This window comes from Cnephaeus nilssonii (assembly GCF_951640355.1).
Source record: "Cnephaeus nilssonii genome assembly, chromosome: 19".
NCBI classification, from domain to species: domain Eukaryota; kingdom Metazoa; phylum Chordata; class Mammalia; order Chiroptera; family Vespertilionidae; genus Cnephaeus; species Cnephaeus nilssonii.
This window is the reverse complement of record NC_137090.1, coordinates 25,158,423-25,178,727: the sequence shown is the minus strand read 5'-3', so window position 1 is coordinate 25,178,727 and position 20,305 is coordinate 25,158,423. Positions and strand designations below refer to the sequence as shown.

At 50.4% G+C, this 20,305-nt stretch overlaps 1 protein-coding gene across 4 annotated transcripts in view; it reads left to right on the top strand.

Moving 5' to 3' along the window:
• The window catches only part of MSI2 (musashi RNA binding protein 2), a 360,515-nt gene that overhangs the window by 231,668 nt on the left and 108,542 nt on the right, over window positions 1–20,305 (top strand). For all 4 annotated transcript variants that reach the window (XM_079797212.1, XM_079797211.1, XM_079797213.1 and 1 more), the window contains exon 7: window positions 2,363–2,411. In XM_079797212.1, the coding sequence (XP_079653338.1) occupies window positions 2,363–2,411 (49 nt within the window). The remainder of the gene's footprint in view (window positions 1–2,362; window positions 2,412–20,305) is intronic.

Sequence of the window (20,305 nt, the reverse complement as noted above, 5' to 3'; positions counted from 1 at the left end):
TGTCGTTCGCTTAGATGCACCACCTCCTAGAATGTCAGGGCTGCGTTTCCAGCCTGCCTTACGTTGTCAGAAGGCACATCTCAAGGTCGGAACAAGTTTCTTCTCTCAAAACAGACTGGGCATGTGCCAGGATGTGGGACAAAATATGCTGAGGTTCAGATACCTCCTCTCCTTCTCGCTCTCTCCAGGGATCCCCGGGACTGCGAGGCCTGTGGGCCCCCATCTCTAGTACAAAGAAACCTGTAAGGCAGGGGAGGGCACTGTCAGCCCAAAAGAAATCGCAGTGCTGACCTTGAGAAGGAGAGTGGTGTCCCTTGAGGATGCATTTCACAAGGGTAAGGGTTAGTGACCTGAGGTCAGAAGAACCTGTGTCCAGCCCCACACAGCTCTGTGTTCGTCCAGCACCTGAAATGCCTGGTCTGCATGCTGAAGTGGTGGCTGCACAGCCAGCTGGTCTACCTGGGTTTCGCGCGCGCGCGTGTGTGTGTGTGTGTGTGTGTGTGTGTGTCTGAGAGAGAGACAGACAGACAGACAGATAGACAGACAAAGACATCAGACACACAGAGGTATCAGCTTGCAGGCTCCTGGATTGGATACCAGTTACCTTGACTGTGCCCCTCATTCCCCGGGACGGAGGAGAAGCACACAAGCACTTCTGTTTGATTCACACAGAACCGTGAGAACAGCCCCGTATGAGAGGCCGTGCTTTTCACTCTATTCAGTCAGTCTTTGTATATTCAAATTCTTCCCGTTTCAGCTCTTGCTGTTCTGCCAGATTTCCATCGCATTGATGGCTTCTCTGAATTAATGTGTTTTGCAATCGCTGAAAAGTTTTCTCTCCCCCAAGCACCGGGGCTTATCCAGATTGATTTTAACCCCCTTTCTCTTTCCTCTCTAGCTATTTCTTAGATGTTGTATTTTGTAAAGTGTTAATAGAATTTTTCTCTCGCCCTGACACTTTATCTATTCAGGCGTCTTTGCCAGTCCCATTGTCCAGCTGGACTACAGAGGAAAGAGCTCTATTCGTTCCAACAATGGTTGCCCTAAAAAATGTACACAGCTCCTCCCCCTCGCTCACCAGGCTGAGCGAACGTTGGAGGGCAGCGTCAGAAAATGCCCAGACTTAGAAAGAAAAAGAGGGAGCCAATTACGTACTGTTGAAAAGGGGGTTTGAAAATATATTATTGTAAAAATTCAAAATATTTATTTCCTAAGGGGATCTGAGTTTCAGTACCAAAACATGGCCAACATAGAAGGAAGGCTGTTTTTCTTACTGTTAGGCATTTTTAGCTCAAAATAAGGACTTGGCAAACATCTTAGAAAATACGGAGATGGGTGGGAAACAGATGTCACGTTTACCTGTGCGATACCCAGCAGGCCTCCCTCCCACCCACCCGCACCCCAGGCATTGGAATTCTAATGGAGGCCCAGGGTCTGAATCTGCAACACCATATGCTCAAGTGTGACTACTCTGTGTACAAACAAACCAGTTGGTCTTCTGGTGGTTTTGCTTGAGTGGTGCTCGGGAGGCAGACGCTGTGTTGTGTGTGGCCTCAGCAGGCGCCTGGGAGGCTTATGGAGTCTCTGGCCCGGGAGGGGTCTGCTGAAGGCGCCCCGTCTCCAACTAGCATCCCCTACCCCCATCAGCCTGATGCCCAGAGAGAGAGGGCGGCTCCCTGCTGGAGGAGCACTCACCATGCAAGGCCATTTTCCTCCCAGTGACTGACTTCAGAAATGGGGACCAGAAGGAGAAGGCCCCAGGAGCCTGTTTGTGCTGGCTCGGTTGCTTAGCAACAAAACGGGGCCCTGACTCCAGAAGAGATTTTTAAGTGAGGCCAGTCCCTCCGAGGTTTATGTCTGGCTTGCCTACCCCCCTCTTCCATTCTTACCCTGACTTTGCTTTTTCCCCTATTATATTTGATAGCGTCTGGAAAAATGGATTTGATTTGTCTGGAGGCACCATTTTAAACCTGGTTTTATTGCTTTACCCAGTGTCTTCCCCCCCATCAGAGACTATAGTCTGGGAGGAGTAAGGAATGAATAACCTATAATTTCTTTTCTCAGCCAGCTTAGCTCAGGCCCCAAGTCCATTTGTGAGCCTTCGAGCTCCTGTGAACAGTGCTCAGTCCTTTCTAACCACAAGCACACACGGAAGTCGCTCCAGGCTCAGAGCCCGCTGCCCAACACGTGGTTGTGCTAAGTGGAAAGACTAAAAGACAAGTGATCTTTTTTCTAAGTTTTTGTATTTGCAAATAGTGTTTAATGAGCAACTAGGACTTCTATCATGGAACGCCCCCTATAGAATATTTTGTGTATTTTGTTAAAATTCCTAAAGCAGCTCTGTTCTGTATTTGTTTTGCAGGTGGAGGATGCAATGCTGATGTTCGATAAGACCACCAACAGGCACAGAGGTAAGACCCCCAGTGTATGAAGGTTGCCCCTCTCACCTCAGTCCCACAGACAGAAGGTACACTGACTATTCCAGAATGAAGCAGATGGAGTTGACCATCTGTTGAAGATCAGTATGAATGGAGGGCGACAAAGAGGCCAGATACTAGACAGTTCAGACAACCAGTTCCTTTTGGCTCGGGCGCTGTCACTGCATTTGCAGCCACACCCCACGTCGTTCAGACATACCTCTCTCATCCTGGCTTGCTCAGTCCTCGCGGAACCTCAGCACTGAGTGATCCTAGTGGAAATCATTCACAGTAATTACTCAATTGAGTTTCCAATTTGCATTGGAGGAGGTGGTTTAGAGCACACTGTCAATCTAAGGAGCCAAAAGAGGGAGAAAAGCCTTGCAGGCTGGTGCGATGTGGGAGCCGCACAGACCAGGAGGTGCCCTGTACCTCGGGAGCGTCCGGAGTGCAGCTGCGCTTGCATTTCCTCTTGTGCTCTCACTGCCCCACCCACGGCTCTGGAAATGGGTCTCCACCTGGGGTCTGCGAGCCTGGGAACAGCACACAGAATGCTTGATGTTTGCGCTTTTCTTGGGAGAGTCCCCCCCAAGCTTTGGACAGATTCTCAAAGGGGTCTCTGACCTCCCATTTCCCCCAAAAGAACATGAGCTAAAAAATCCACCCCAGAGGAAGTAGGGTCAAAGGTTATGGTTCAGCGTTCGGTTCCGGTGTCGGGTGGAGGGGTGGGGGGGTGGTTGGTTTCTATTAATAGGGCAAGATTCCTATTAACAGGGCGTTAATGAGCAGAGCTTCCGAAGGGGCGGTGGCAGGAAGCAGGAAGCGGCGTTCGTGAGAGGAGCTGGAGTGAGTGAGCGGTGTTTCCTTGCCACTTGGATTGCATTTAGATGTTTCTTGTGTTGTTTACACTCTTGCTGTCACCTGTGATTAGAAGCAGTTACCCAGCTCTGACGGTCTGTCTCCTGTTCTGAGCAGGCAGGCTGAGTGAAAGGGAGGAAGGAGTGGGAATCGTCGCTGGCAGGGGCGGGAGCAGGCGACGGTGTCCTGAGTGCACCGGGTAGTCGGCCTCTCATGCATCATCTGCAGCGACCTCAAAAGGGAAAATGGAAAATTGGGCAGAAAACTGGGGTGTCAACGGCATGTATGTTGGGAAGAACTGGGGAGGCGTGGGGGGCGAGGAGTCAGGGGAGGCAAGGAGAGAAAAGAAGAGCTTACAGGTGAAAATGTCTGCCTCTGTCCCCTGCATTGCTCAGGAGTGAGAGCGAGAGAGGGACAGTGATGAGCAGGGCAGTTATCCTGCAGCAGCATCCACGCTGCATCTGTCTGCGTGGCTTCCGCGTGCATTGTCTCTTTACATCTTCACAGCAGCCACAGGCGGGTGGCTGTCATGTTGGGAAAGTCACTTAACTTCTTCATGCCTCAGTTTACTCATCTGTAAAATGGGGATGATACTAGTACTTCCTAAGGTATTGTTCATTGTCAACTGTGCCTAAATGTTAGCTCTTCTTCTTATATTATCATCATCTCCATTTTGTTGAGATAACCAAAGCTCAGGGGGTAACTGCCACTCCCAAGGTCAGAGCAGACACTCACACCTCGGACAGCTGCTTTCAAATTCCTCTCTTTCGCCCTAACCGGTTTGGCTCAGTGGATAGAGCATCGGCCTGTGGACTCAAGGGTCCCAGGTTCGATTCCGGTCAAGGGCATGTACCTTGGTTGTGGGCACATCCCCAGTAGGGAGTGTGCAGGAGGCAGCTGATCGATGTCTCTCTCTCATCGATGTTTCTAACTCTCTATTCCCTTCCCTTCTTCTCTGTAAAAAATCAATAAAATATATTAAAAACAAAACAAATTCCCTTCTTTCTCTGTTGTCTTCACATGGGGATGGGTTTGTTAAGAATGTTTTTATGTGTTTACATCCAGAGTGGGCGAGGCCCCTTGAACGTGGCACTATCTAGTGTTCAGTGTTAGAATTTGTAATCCTGGAAGATTCCCCAGCGGCTTCCAGGCAGTATTGTTGTCGTTCTTCTTTGAATGTCAATGAATGAAAAGGTATTTTTAATCTTCTGCTCTGGGTCAGGCCCTGGGCTGGAGGAGATGATCAGTCCTCTCATTTCACCCTCAAAGATGTGCAGGGAAAGAGCTTTGTCCTCTGAGGAGTGCGGTGACTCCCAGTGGCCAGAAACTCAGGACATCGGGCTCCTGGGGGCCAGGAAATGTTCTCTCTTTCTTCTAACTCCTGCTGTGGGCATCCCTGGGTGCAGCGATGGGGGAGCGGTCCCTCTGTGACTGGGTGAGGGAGGCGTTTCCTGTTGTGCAGTGGAGGAAGCCCCATTCCATGGCCCAGTGCTCAGAGCAGGCCCTCCCAAGACAGACTTCCGGTGGGCATGGGCGGGTAGGGGGTGGGCAGAGGCCCTGGAGCATGCATGGACCTGCCTGGCCTCCTTCTGCCCTGCCAGAGTTTCCAATTCCCGTGGGAGATGCAAGACCCCCCTTACATGGCTACTGGAGCCAGAACAAAATGACAGGTGGGGTGTCTTAATCAACATTTATTAAGAATTTCAAGATGACAGCAAAGCATGCAACCCAAAATGGAGCCCATCTGAACAGGGGGGGCTGTGTGTGAATGCACAGATCGCCCACCCATGAATGCATCGGTGGGGCCCAGCCTGATGCTGCTAGGGCGGGAGAAGAGAGGCAGGAGGGGAGGTGCGCCTAGAAGTTTCACCAGGAAGGCCCTGGCACGCTGCGGAAGCCTGCTCCCCCGTTCCTCTGGGTGGGTGGGAGCTTGGCCCCTACACCTTTCCCAGCCCCTCAACAGCTGAGGAGGAGTTTCTCCTTGAACTGAGGGCTGAAGCTGGGGCGCTACTTCAGTGATTCAGAGCAGTTAGGGGAGGAAAGAAACAAATTATGTGGATGGAGCCAGGGGGGCCCAACCCTGGCCTGATGGAATGTGCACTTGGAATCAGGTGATAAGCACAAGAAAATAAAATCCTCTGCAGCCACCTTGCCCAACCTTCCCTTCACCTCCTCAGTTTCCTGGTTGCCATGATCTTATCAAGTGGAAAATGCTGCAGCAGCAGACACCGAGGACACCTCCCAGGCTGGTGCTGCCTCGGGCTGGCTTCTTAAAGAGCCCTAGCCATGAGTCTCTCCGATCATCCCAGCACTGGCTCAGCCCACGTCCAACTTCTAACCGGACCTGCCGGGCAGCCTGGGGCGTTGGCTCGTCCTGCACCCCAGGCATTCTGAAAACCTGTGTCCTTGGAGCTGTGGCGGCTGCTGTCAGGGAAAACTACCAGGGCCCGGGCCTGGCCTTGGTCGAGTGCAGCTGGCCACACTGCCATTGTGAGACAGAGGTCAGGGCAGAATTTCCCCTCCTCGCCCCACAGCGTCCCCCTCCTGCCCCCGTTCCCTATTGGTCCTTTAGGGACGAAGGTGGCCCTCCGTTACATCTGCACAGCAGTTTCTTCTGTTCCCATATTACATCTGCACTTGGACCTGCTGGCACCATGGCAAAGGATTCAGGGGACAGGAGACAGTGAGCCCACCAGACGTGTGTCCCCTGCCCTGGAACAGGAAGAAGATGGAGCAGCAGCTGACTCACAGCTCACTGCCCCTTGATTGTAGTGGGGGGTATTTCCCTAACCTCTGAACACCTCAGGCTTCTGCTCTGGAAACCTGGGCACTGGGGTGGAGGAGCTCAGGACCGGATGTATGCTTCCAGCCTTTAGCTTTCTATCTGAGAGACTGTCCAAGATAAATTCCTTTTTCTATTTTTATTTTCTTCACTAGGGGAGGGAGGTGAGCAGGTGTAGGCTGTTCCCCCCAGAGGAGGATTAGGGTGCAGGAGTGTCCCTGGTGAGCAGCAGGCAGAGGGCGGAGCCCACCTGGGATGCTCTGGGGAATTCTGAAGGCAGCTGTCCCCAGCTGGGGTGAGAGGGCCGGGCTTTGTACCTGCATGTTCATCAGTCGTTGGATGCAGGCCACCCGGATGCAGATGTGACCTTGGGCTTGTCCTGAGGAAATCTGGGAGGGGCAGACCGCTGGGGCCTTCCTCCAGCAATGGGTCCTGAAGGGGGAACTGGGTCCCCTCCCGCACACACCATGTGGTCTAGCGGGTTCTGAGTTAACCAGGCCATGTCAAACAGTAGCACCTCCTGAGCACCGAGGCACCAAGTACTCGGCACAGTGCCCGCACGCACTGTGGAGTCTCTGTGACAGTCATCGGTGAACCCAGCTGCCCGAGTCCCACTCTCGTCAGATGGAAGCCCAGCACCGTGCTAGGCAGTGGTTTAAGCAGGGGAGTTCCTGATTTTAAGGACTTGAGCACCTTCTATTTATTAGTCCTTCTCCACACCCACTCTTCTTTGTGGACTACAGTACACCTCCGTTTCCAGATGGAGAAACTGAGGCACACAAAGTTTTGGATTGCCCAATAGGTTCTTATAGCCGGGCGGGAGCTCCTCGGCCTCGCCCACCACCTTATTTCCTGGCTTCCCTGGGATCCTTTGTTACAGGAGAGGGAGGGTGGTAGCTTTCAGATTTCTCCGTCATTTCATTTGCTCTCTAGAAGTTATTGGAAGTGGTCTGGAAAATATTGGGCTGATCATCACAGGATTTAATCATGGGGGGAAGTTTGTTGCTTTATCCTTGCAAAACTCCGATAAGATCATGAATTCAGCATTGGTATTGATCCCAGAGTGGAGCTGGCGGGGAGGGGCCAGGAGGGAGGAAGCCACAAGCTGCTGTCCTTTCCAATTCCCTCTTTGGTTGGCAGAGACTGAGAGGTTGAGCCCAGAGGGAGGGAGGGGCTGTGGTTCGGGTCTCTCTCCCCACGTCAGCCCTGTTTGAGAACGTGGGATGTGGAGAAGCCGGCTGCTGAAATAACATCTCACACTCACCTCCTTAGGGGGGAAGGGAGCCCCCTCCATGGGCATCATTCCAGGGGAGCCTCAGCTGTCCCTCCCCTTGGCCCCAGGGCTCGGGGACCATGAACCCTGCACCACTGAGTGCCTCTATGTCTGGCCCATCAGGGGAGGCCTGGGTGGTCGGGGCCCAACGGAAAATGAGCCTGTGTCTCTGAAGCTTATGGGGTGCCTGGCGAGAGTCAGCTGGAGAGGGAGTGAGACAGAAGGGTCGCGGCTTCTCCCTCCTTGTGGCTTCCATTACCCAGCAGGCCTGCTTGCTCTAGAACAGGGCCAGAGGCAAGGAACAGGATACACCAGAGAAAATAAAGATCAGTGTGATGGATGACTCCTCTCCCAACTGTTAGCAGTCGCTTATTAAGTGCAATGCTAATGGCTTTGGAGAGGAACCGCGGCTCAGACACGGTGTCCAGTCCCCACAGGGCCCCTCGCTGTGCCGACCTCAGCCCCAGAGTGGTTTTGTGACCTGCAGACAGGCCTTTCCCAGGGGGGCTGGGAATGCACCGTGGTGGGCCCATGCAGGCCGTGGGAGGAGCTTTCTGCAGGCTCCACCGCAGGGCAGTGGACTGAGCTTGGCTTCTCCCGTGAACCTTACAACGGCTCTGCCCCAAAAAGCAGCTGGCTGAAGTTTAAAGCCTTCATAATTTGTGTAATCAGTTTATTTATGAAAATGGTGCCAGTAAGATGGAGCCAAAACTGTGATAGAAGATAATGCTTTTCTATGGAGAAAAAACAGCCCTTAATGTCCTGACTACCTGCCAGACACTCACTTTTGAAATTGACCTCTGAAGCCCGTACCGACTCTTTTATGTACACTAAAATGATTAAGAATCACTGTAATGATGTATGTGCTTTGGTGCCTATTTCCTAAGGCAGGGGGCGGGCATGTATAAAGAGTTTCACAGAGGTGTTGAATTAAATTAAAAATAAAACAGCATTGCTTCATTTGTAGGGTGGGATGTTAAAGATAATGCATTCGTGTTTTTCCCAATGTGATCCCAGCATTCTGACTGTTTTCCTGGGAATGAGGCTTGCGGCTCTGCAACCTGTAACTGTGACATTGTGGGATGGAAGAAGGAGTTTGGGTGGGAAGGGTCCTTGGATGGAGTAGAAAGTGGGATTAGGGTTTCGAGGAATCACAGTGGTGATGACACTGGTGCTGATGTGACCTGAGGGCATCTTATAAAATTCTGCTCCCAAGGCTGGAGGATTTGCTGCTGGGTCTGCCTTCCCCGGGGGGACTTGTGCCCTTTGCATTATCCCCACCTCTCAGATCTGCAGCTCATCCCTGTGCTAGTTGCTCCCGTCGCACTCCACCCCAAGTCTGAGATGTGGGTTAAGTAAGGGGTTTGTTGGACACCCCTGGAAACCAGTAGCTGATCATTATTGGCACTGATCCAAGTCAGCACCTGAATTGGAAGCCCGTTGACAAGAAAGCTGCTGGTCTGTCAGAGACCCCAGACACCGGCCAAGGTCTCACGTACTGCGCTTCCCATCAGTCCCTCGTGCAGTGCGGCCGTCGCCATGCCCTGGGGCCCTTCACTGCAAGTGGAGGCCTAGATCTGGCTCAGTGGGCCATGGTCAGTGCGGGGCAGCTACGTAAGAAATGTTGGTGAACTAGGACTCTAGGGCAGACTCAGAGTGGGGGTAGGAACTCAATACCATTGAGTCTCCCCTAGTCCACTCCGAAGAGACCAGCAGGCAGGGGGCTGGCAGTGATGTGGGCACTGATTGCTGCCTTAGGGCACTTGGAGAGATTTTACTGGATTCAGTTACGTGCAAGTGTGACGTTGGGCACGCGTAGGTTAGAACGAGGAAGAACCGACAAGGCCCACAGTGGCGTAAGTAGCCTCTGACCTCCACTAGATTCTCAGAAGCCAAGGGTCTGTGCTTCCGCCTGGGCTCATTCTAAAGTCAGGGCTGCGTAAGTGGGGTGGGCGTGCTTGTGCACCCACCCTGAGGGGTGCACCCTTGCAAGGCTTTGCCAGAGGCCATGCAACCTTGCCCGCCCCCTGGCGCCCAGTGCATGCCCCTCAAGGCCTGGCCTGTCACCTGACCCATCTCCGCTCCTCCTCAAGTGCTGAAGTGGAAGGTGGGATTAGGGTTTGCGGAATCACAAACAAGGAGTCTATGAGGAATATGCAGCAATAGAGGGTGAGGGAGGGGAGGGGGTGAAGAGCCACAGCCCCCACCCTGAGCCATCTTTCAGAGACCAGCGCCCGGAGCTGTCTGCACGTTTTAATTTCTCGTTAAATAAACACCATTAGCCTTCCCGAGAAATTGGTGCAAACATGACCTCGCAAGTAACCAATTAAAAGGGCAGGGTTGAAGGGGAATGTGACTTTGAAAACACGTAGAGGGGGCCATTCAAGATTCCTGGAGATACGCCCTGGCAGCTTCCATCTGAGACCGTGATTTTATTTCTGACAGGAAAGCGAGGAATGCGCTTTAATTTCCTCCCCCCTGAGCTAACCGAATTCCGGAAGCACCCATTCCGGCTCTCTCTTGAGATATTAATCGACACAGTAGCTTGGTTTCTCTTCACCTGCTTTGCTTCGTAGACGGGGAGGATTACAAAACCCTTAACTCGCTAGCAACGGGGCTGGGGACAGGGGTGCCCAGTGCCAGAGGAGCTTGTGAACCCGGGGGACCTTGGCACCCTGGAAGCTCTGTGGTTTCTTTAGCACAAGTATAAAGCTTAAACTTTTTTCCTTTGGAATAAAAGCTCTGGCACCAAAAGGGTGGTGAGCGAATAGGTCTTCCTGCCCCCGCTCCTGGCGGTGGCCCACGGGAGCAGGGAGTGGGCCCGGGGTCAGCAACTTCACTGACCCAGAAGTGACTTTTTGTCGAGAGGGACAATGAGGCTTTTGTTCGGCCCTGTTCCCATAGAGGCCCAAGCTCTGACTCCCATGACATGTTTTAAGATCTCAGTGAGGGAATAGTGTGGAGGCCTGATGAGAAAAGAGCCTTCAGCTTGGTGACTTGATTTAAAGCACCTCCTTTCTTAGCATCACGGTGCTTCTAGGGGTCATCGCAGGGCAGCCCAGGGGAACCAGAAGCGGGGGTCGGCTGCCTCCTGCTGGGCCTGGAGGCTCCTGGAGAAGCCCAGGTTACTGTGCAGCTCCGGACCTGAGCCTCTGCTTTGAGCCTTGCGGGTCAGGGGGCGTACGCCAGCTCACCTGAAGCTGTGTGTCAGCACCAGGTGCTCGAAAGAGTGTTGGCTTCCATGCTGGCCATACTCGGTTTCATCCCGCTTCCCCATGAACCCCGTGTGGCTCACTGTGGAGTGGCTCACCGCTCCAGAGGAGTTAGTGAATCAGATGGCAAAGTGCCCACAGCAGGTGGTCAGTGCCCAGTGGTCTTACTTCTTTCCTTTCCCCCTTAAAGGAGACCATCAGTTGTAACCTCTTTAGGTAAGCTAAAGCCTGTGTTTGAATTCTTAAGACTCTAGTCTTTAAAAATAATGTTTCCCTCTCCTCACACACAAAATATCTGCTTGCATGTACATAGAATTATTTCTGAAAGGATACCCACAACACTGGTCAGAGTGAAATGGCACACGCTCTGGACCTTGAATCTAAGCTCTGTGACTTAATAGCTGTGTGACCTTGGCCAGTTGCTTTACCTCTCTGTGGCTCAGGTTTCTCATCTATAAATAGGAACGATGATATTGGGCTAGCCTGAGGCATACGTCAGTAAGTGTAACAGTAAGTCCTCGAGTATGTTTTATGTGCATGTACATATACACATAGATTGCAAATATACATAAATAAAAAACAGCATTTGCTTCTGTGGATGAGGATTAAGTGACCACAGGTACAAAGAGGCGGGAAACTTATTGTATACTCATTTACCTTTTGCATTTTTGTACCATGTGCATTCATTACCTCTTCAAACATTTACTTTCATATTGTGAGCTTTTAAAATTCATTTCAACTTAAATTGTAAATGTAGTAATATAACAAGGTGAGAATTTTTTTATAGAGGTCACCCATCCCTAGCACAGCAACGGTTGTCACTATACCTGGTTTCTGACGTTATGTGTAAGTGGTTTTACACTTGGTTGTGATTGTGGGGTCGGTATGACATGTGGTGTCTCTGACTTTGGAGGAGGTATGGGCCCTGCCTCGTCTGAGGTTTCTGTCCTGCCGGGAGGAGGGACCGGGCAGCTCCTTACAAGACATGATTGTGTGCAGCCCAGAACCCTTTGCCTCTGAGTCGCCTCCATCCTTTTTTTCCCCTAAACAGAGAGTCAGATAGATAGATGAGGATTTTCTTAGTAGTTCCTGCTCCTCCCCGACAACGTGCTATTAATAGACTAGCCAGACTCGCCCAGGTCTGAAAGGAAACCAGTTTGCTTGAGTTTATTCCAGACCAGAGGGGAGACCCTTCGTTCTAGGAGGTCAGAGTGCTTTTTAATTTAACAGGAAAAAGAGTTAAAGGCATCTACCTAAACCAAATTATGATTAATATGTGGGGACCTTACACCATGTGGCAGCTGTGTCCTGTTGCTGACAGCTTAAGAGTCAAGGCAAGTACCCCAGTTAGTGAGGCCCCTGGGGTGTCTGGGCCCTGTGACAATCAGGATGAGCTTAGGTCTGAAGTCACACCACTGGGTTCAAATGTTAGAGCTACCACCAATGAGCTGTGGGACCTTGGGCAAGCTACTCAACTCCTCTCAACCTCAGTTTTCTCACCTGTAAAATGGAACTAACATTAACTCATGGACTGGAGAGGTTTAGGTGAGATAATCTGTGGGAAGCATCTGATGATTAGGAGAGTACCTGTAAATTTAACTTTATTATTATAAGAAGTACTGTTCTTTTACTGCTAATAAGATTGCTATTGCTGTCATTCCCCGGGGAATAAGGGTGAAGGCATGTTAATGGGAGAAAAGGTTAACACTCTATATCAGCAGTCACCAACCTTTCGGACCTCATGGACCACCAGTGGTCCGCAGATTACTGGTTGGTGACCACTGCTCTAGATAACTGTTGCCAGATGCTATCAAGTTTTCCAAGATGGGAGGGGGTATTGTGGCTGAATTGTAGCCCCCGAAAGGTATACTGAAGTCCTAACCTCTGGTCTCTCAGAGTGTGACCTTATTTGGAAATAGGTTCTTTGTGCCCTGGCCAGTGTGGCACCACAAAGTTGCTGGTTTGATTCCCAGTCAGGGCACATGCCCTGGTTGCAGGCTCCATCCCCAGTAGGGGGTGTGCAGGAGGCAGCCGATTGATGTTTCTCTCTCACATTGATGTTTCTCTCTTTCCCTCTCTCTTCCTCTCTCTCTCTCAAAATCAATTTAAAAAATAATAAAAGAAATAGGTTCTTTGCACATGTAATGAAGTTAAGATGAAGTCATACTGCAGTAAGTTAATTCAGTGTGACTAGTGTCCTAAGAAGAGGGAGGACAGGTGAAAAGAGACACACAGGGAGAATGTCACATGACCACGGAGGCAGAGAGTAGAGTTATGCAGGTATAAGCCAAGGATGGCTGGCAACACCAGAAGCTAGGAGAAGGTTCCTAGAACCTTCGAGAGAACCTGGGCCTGCCAATAGCTTGATTTCAGACTTCTGGAACTGCGAGAGAATAAATTTCTATTGTTTTAAGCCCCTCCAGTCTGGCATGTGGTACAGCAGCCACATGAAACTAATACAGAGGGCTAAGCGTTGCTGTCTGTTGGCCACATTCCCTTGCTCACCACTGGCCTGCAGCCCCAGTGGGCACTCCTAGTCTCTCTCCCGGCACGTTCCTATCCATGCCACAGCTGCTTCCTCAGCAACACTGTGTGCAAGAGAAATGAGAGAAGACCTTCTGCCCAGCGGAGAACACAGCCCACCAAATCCTGACATGGTTCATGCCTTGACCAAGTCGATGTAGCCAAAGACCCCGAAATTGACCTCAGGATGTTAAAGTACCTTTTGGTCCAGAGACCCTTGAAGAACTCTGAGGTTTACATTTTTATTTAGTAGCTTTTAGAGCTCAGTCATTTCTTTATAAGCCAAGGAATACCCAATACACTTGGGAATTGTCCAAATTCCCAGCTCCAAGAATGTGAACTATAATCGGTGTTTCCAGTTGGTTCATTCAACTCAGCTGTTTAGTGCTATAAAATAAGACAAAAAAAAAACAACACACCCACAAAACATTAAAAAATAAGTAGAGGAAGAAGAAAAAGAAGAAAGAGGAGGTCAGGAGAGCTCATATGTATGGCAATGCAAACCTTGCCATCCTTCCATACCTGCCCCGACTTCCACCCTGGAAAAAAATAAGAAAGAAAAACACTGAACCTGCCTAACAAACTCCTTGGTTTCTTTCTGTTGTCCCAGAAACCCTTCCAGGCAGGAGCATTTGCCAAATTCAATCCTAGAGTGAGTTCCTGAGCTAAATTAATGCAGTTGAGGGTCAACGTGGTAACACCCGCAGGTCCCTGGTTGCCGGCCGGTGGGCACCGCGATAATTAATAGTCGGAGCACCGGGTGGCTGTGCTTCTCTTCATCCTCAGGTTTGCTTGGCAGACCCGGCGGCACATAAAAGTAACTGCGGTGATTTCACAGTGATCAAAGTTGTGTGCCTTTGAGCACTCCCTACAAATTTGAAATTTCTTCCTCAACTTGCCACCCCGTCCCGATATCGGGGGATAATTGAAAGCGCCTCCTTCTCCCTGAGTGTCTCCAGCGTTGGTGCCCGTGTCCCAGCCCCCTAGGCGGCAACGCTGGCGCCTCTGCACCAGATCTGCAAAGTGCGCAGTGCTGACATCCGATTTATTATCTCGGAGTCTGGGCCGGTTCGCGGATGATTCATGACTCCGCTTGCCACCGCCGCTGGAGGTGACATCATCCATTCTGGGCCCAGAATAGACACAGAAGCAACAGTGGCCCCTGCTTTGTGTGTCCTCGCCCGCCCTGGGCTCCTGCCCGCCCCACCCCCGGCAGCTGTGTGTCCACTGAGTAGGATGCTGGTGGGCCCCGAGAGCCCAGCCGGGGTGTCTCCTGAGCAGGAGGACAGAGAGGCGTCAGTGCTGCCGTAGCTGCACAATAAAGCAGAGAGGGGCACTCCCTCAGAGTTCACCTCTTCCCCTTGCGCTCCTTTAGTTGGAATTTAGATTTCCCTTATAACCCCGTGAGCGACTCAACTTGCGTGGCCAACTTGGGTTTCCTCACTCAGAGGCAGGGTTGGTGGGGAAGGTCTGGGTGACGTACATCATCCCACAGCTCAGCATTAGACGTCCGTGAGATGAATGATGGTTGTCACGTCAGAGGTCTGCACTGCCTCTGTTGCACGTTAGAATTGCCCAGAGAGTTTTTAAACATACCAGTGCCTGGGCCCAGCCCAGGTCAGTTAAGTGGGACTCGGAGGGTGGGGCCTTGGCTTTGATCAGTGTTAATATTCCCCCGGCTGAAGCCAACGTGCAGTCAGGGCTAGGAACCCCTGGGTCAGATCTCCCAGGATCCTTCTGACTTTAACCCCACCAAGGCGGTGCAGCCGACCAGATCTCTGACTCTTGACCTGTGTCTGGGCAATGAGATAGGCCTTCCTTGGCGTGTGCCCTGGAGTGTAGGAACTGTGCGGGGGCGGGGAGGGGGGGGGCTCCTTCACGTGAGCGGCCTTTGGTGATCCATGTGGGGAGTGGGAGGTATAACTACCAGTGTTTTGTGTTGGTTCCCGCTCACTCTCCCCACCTCAGCTGCTTGCTTCCCCCGCCTCCCCACCCCCCACCAAGACCTACTCTAGCAAAATGGAGGCACTGCCGTCTGGTCTGGAGGGAGGTGTGGGAGCTGAGGTGCCTTCTGGAGAGGGCTTGGAGAACTAATGTATTCAGGAACACTCGCTTCTTCCAGAACCTAGGGAAGGAGCAATTACCCAGCAAACTTTCTTATGAAGGGGGGTGGGGAGGAAAGCTTTTGTGTCATTGTAGCTGCCCTTGACAGCTGATTTGGAAGAAAGACTAAAAATATTGGTTCCATTGTAAGTAAAATCAGTCCTGTACTCCTGCCTCCGACCCATGATGCCCTGGGCTGGGGGAAGTACCAGGATTTAAGATGCTGTGCGCTTGGCTCTCAGAGGCCAGGTAGAAAGCCGGTAGTTCGAGATTCCCAAATCTCCTTACTTCCAAAATCACTAGGCTTGCCATCTTAACATCTCCTTTTAATTAAGTTGATTCATTTGCCCTGGAAAGATTTCCTGATTCAGCTAGTATATTTATGTATAAACTTCTCTGGAAACACCTGGCAACTTTTCTGAGTGACAATAAGGAAGCGTAGTCTGAAAATTATGGTTTAATTTGCTCCCTCCTTCATGCTGTCTTACGTTTAAAAAAAAGAAAATGGGTAAGATTTACAAAAGAAGCTTTGTATTTTGCCTGGAACACTAATCCTGTTTTACGACACCAATGCGTACCAACAACACCTGATAATTTCCCTTCATGTAGTTCTAGAACTTTAGCTTTTAATGGACAATTGAATCATTCCTTGGCAGATGGGAAATCGTCTAATTGCATGTTTTTATTTACTGTGAATTTTCAGGTAGTCCCCAGAAGAAATTGGTGGGCATGTATAAAAAGTTAGAATAACTCTTAATTACTTGATATGCAGGAGTTGAAAGCTTTGTTGTCACTCTTGGGTTGAATCACAGTTGTGTGTGTGTGTGTGTGTGTGTGTGTGTGTGTGTGTGTATGTGTGTGTGTTGCACATTTGAATTGGATGTGGCCCTTGGTTGGCTTTTAAATATACACTGTAATCAAAGACATTATAAAGGATCAGAATAGGAAAGTAGGTACCTGTATCTATTTTATTTTACTTTAAGTTTGCAGTTCCTTTATTATGGGACTAATTAAAATCCCCTGGCCTAGTCAATAATTAGTGGCATTAACTTTTCCTGGGTAGTATAAGCAGCTTCCGCAAAGTGGTTTGAATCCTAAATGGCACCCTGGGTCCATCCCTCCTTTTCCTCTTTCCACAAGGTTCTTCGGCAGGATGGGGGCGAGGGGGAGGCACGGCAGGTAGCCTAGCAGACCTTGCTGCTGTCGGGGCTGCGCAGCTGGGGTGGGGAGAGGAGAGCAGCTGCGGCTGTGTTATTAGTCATTCCGCGAAGAAATTGACTTGATAAATAATAAAGCAGTGATATTAGCCGCACATGCTTGCAGGTCAGATGACTTCGATGGGAGCCCCCAGTGTGGGATGGTGTGACAATGTATGTGCCTTCTCAAAACATCCTATTTTAAATGGAAATTGGACTGTTAGTGCAGTTCTTGGCCACTATGCCAAGCCCATTACCAGAGGAAGCTTGGAAATCTGAAGGACGCGCTCTGTTTAATTTGGCCTCTCCCCTCCCCCTTTTAGATGATGCTTAAACTCGCTCTGTTTCCCTGTCCTTGTCTTTTCCTTTTGTTAACTGTTTTGATTGGTAAAATGCTATGCCTCACACTACACTCCTTTATGATGATTTACTGTGCTGTTCTTATCTTTCACCCCTAAATCCTTGATAAGAGCATTTTAAAAATGAAATTGCTACCTGACACTATTATAACGTCTTGGCTGGCAGCCAGGGGAGAAACAAGTTGGGGGGAGAAAAAGAAGGCTGAGTTTAGAGAAAGGAAAGACTTTTAAAGGAACCGCATAGTGCTTCTCCTCCCTCCCACCCCCACCCTGCACTGAACTCTGGAAAACTTTTTTTTTTAATGGAGCATCAGTATTTGTCAATGCCCCCTCACTATTGCAAGGTAACCTGTGGGTGAATGTCCAGTGAAGGGTTTGGGGGGCAAAGGGTGCCCTGCAGTGAAGACAAACTCCTGCATGGCCTTTGCTGTGGATGGAAACCTGACGGGCGGACAAATGGAGGGTGGCCTCTAACCACCTCCATATTCATCGCCTGGACCACGTGCCCTTCCTAATCCCGGGCTTCTGCTCCTGCACCCTGCCCCTCCCTCTCTCTAAGACAGGTCCAAGCAGAGTGCCCTCTGGTTGCCAGGCTGCGGAGCCAGCGCGCTGGAGTCAGAGAGAGTGCCATGATGGGAACTATTTTGTGCATGATGTTTCTGGAAATCTCCATTTAACCACAAAAGGCATCGGTGGTGGGGGGCATCAGTAAATAGAGCTGTCTGCACTAGCAGGTCATTTAAATTCTAGGATAGTGGTTTAATGAACTCTTGTCTTTAATTCCTGTGATGTGGAGAAGACAGCCATTCTCTCCCCATAATGGAGCTTGTTAACCCATCTCTTCACTGACTGCTGCTTTTATTCTGATGACGACAACCGGGGGACTTATTATGTTAGAATAACAGGTTTCCCAGCGCCTGGCAGCGGAGGGGGTGTGTAATGATGATCATCATCTGTAGGAATCACAGTGGCCACTGGCTTATCTGGAGGAGGCCTTATCCTGAAGTGCCGCCATGTGTGAGGACCTGGCATCTATTGTCCTAGATTATTGGGGTGGGGAGGGTGCAGCACCCCATCGGGGCTGCCAGGTGCTGAGGCCACAGCCAGAGGGAGGCCCCTGTGTGTAGAAGGCGATGCCGGAGCCATTGTACCCAGTTTATCACACACCTCGTGAAAATATAATCCGCCACCAAAATGACTGCGTTTGGAAGCTGTCTTGTCTATATTTGAGTCGAGACTGGAGACAACCAGACAAGGTTCGGTGGTAACGAATAAAGAAACATTACTTTCTGAACACAATCTTCTGTTACCAGCCACTTTTCAACACACATTCAATCAAAATGCTAATAGCGGCGGCAACAAGGGAATGCGGTTATTGTAATACTAATTGATTGGTTGGAGGGTGGGTTTTGATAAGTGCAGCTGAAGATTTCGGAAATATGATTCTCTTTAATTACAGCGACGCTAATAAAAATGAACACATGATTTAATGATGATTTCCTGGGTAATGGCTTAAAGATTTTTGTTTGAGTTTAAAATGAGATATGGTGGGAATGCACCAGATAAAATAGGGCCCTGGAGGGAGGGGTGGTCTTGCCTTTATCAAGCCCAGGCACGGAGATTCAAAGCTGAATTGCCCTTGGAAGGAAAATCAACAAGTGCTGGTGAGGTTGTGGAGAAAAGAGAACCCTCGTGCACTGCTGCTGGGAACACAGACGGGTGCAGCCACTGTGGAGACCAGTATGGCGTTTCCTCAGAAAATTAAAAATGGAACTCCCATTTGACCCAGTGGTCCCATTTCTAGGAATATATCCCAAGAAACTAGAAACACCAATCAGAAAGGATATATGCACCCCTATGTTCATAGCAGCACAATTTACAATAGCTAAGATTTGAGAACAGCCTGAGTGCCCATGAGCAGATGAGTGGATTAAAAACAAACAAACAAACAAAAAAAACCTGTGGTACCATCTACACAGCGGAATACTATGCAGCAATAAAAAAGAAGGCACTCTTACCATTTGCAACAGCATGGATTAACCTGGAGAGTATGATGCTAAGTGAAATAAGCTGGTCAGAGAAAGATAAGTATCATATGATCTCACTCATATGTGGAATCTAATGAACCAAATAAACTGATGAACAAAAATAGAGACAAAGAAACACGAACAGACTGTTGAACCTCAGAGGGAAGGCAGGGGAGGGTGGGTGGATGGGAAGAGATCAACCAGTGAACTTGTATATATATACATATCCCGTGGACACAGACAATGGGGTGGTGAGGGCCTGGGGGGAGGGGGGGCGGAAGCCGGCTGGAAGAGGTTAAGGGGAGGAAAAGGGGGACCTATGTAACACTTTCAACAATAAAGATTTTTAAAAAGAAAAAAATGCCCTTGGAAGGCTGGGTGGAACCCGCATAGACAAGAGTGAGATGGTCCATTCCATGCCAGGGGTGGTCCGGTGATGAGGGGCAGGTTGCAGCTGGTGTTTCTGGAGCTGCAGGCTGGGTTGCACTGATCCAACCACGTGCTTGCTGTGGGCTGCTGCCAGGGCAGGGGCACAGCCTGCACTTAGGCTCTCGGGCTTCATGCTCCAGTGTCGTGGCCCGTATACACTGGTGCCCTCTGTGTTCCGGGAGCTGCTCTACCAATGGGGCCGACCCGGTCCCAGCCCTCCTGAGCGCACCTTCTTTTGGGAGAAGGAGCCTAGAGTGTGCAGTTTTAGGTGTTAAGTGCTCTAAGGCAGTGGTCGGCAAACTGCGGCTCGCGAGCTGCTCTGTTGACTAATGAGTTTGCCGACCACTGCTAGGGAAAAACACTTAAAAAACATTTTAATAATGTAGTAATGTCTTCAACCTGAAGTCAAAACTTCTGGGTAAGGGTAATGCCTTATGCAGTGGTTGGCAAACTCATTAGTCAACAGAGCGGCAAACCGCCATTTGCCGACCACTGCTCTAAGGGAAATAAAAGATTTGGCGTGCTTGAAGGACAGGTGGCAGGCCGGTGGCCAAGAGGGAGAGTGGCAGGCGATGCGTGAGAAGGTAGGTAGGGGGTGGATCACCAAGGGTTTGTGTACGGGAGCCGCTGGAAGGAGGTAAGAAGGGCAGAGGCGTGTGATGTTGCTCTAGGAAGATCCCACTGGCTCCTGAATTGAGGACGGGTGGCAGGGCTGCACTTTGGGGGGCAGGAAAGCCAGCGAGAGCTCACTGCAGAAGGGCAGGTGAGCGCTACTGGCATCTCAGACCAGGCAGCGGGGCGTGGGGAGAAGCAGTGGGATTCAGAGTGTGGCTTTGGAGGTGAGACATAAGATGTTCTGATAGGTTGGATGTGGGTTATGAGAGGGGGGCGGGGAAGAGACAACTTGGTGCTGACTATGGGCTGTTGGGTTGGGTGGCTCGAGATGGATGGTGGTTCTGTCTAATAATATGGGGACTACTTTGGTGGAAGGAACATATATCAATAGTTTCTAATTCCCACTGGAATCCACTTGGCGATGGTGCATGGATGGGTGTACAAATATGCACAAAAGGAAGGTCTCTGGGGAATTCAGATAGCCCACCCCGTTGCTTCTGCATAAGCCTCA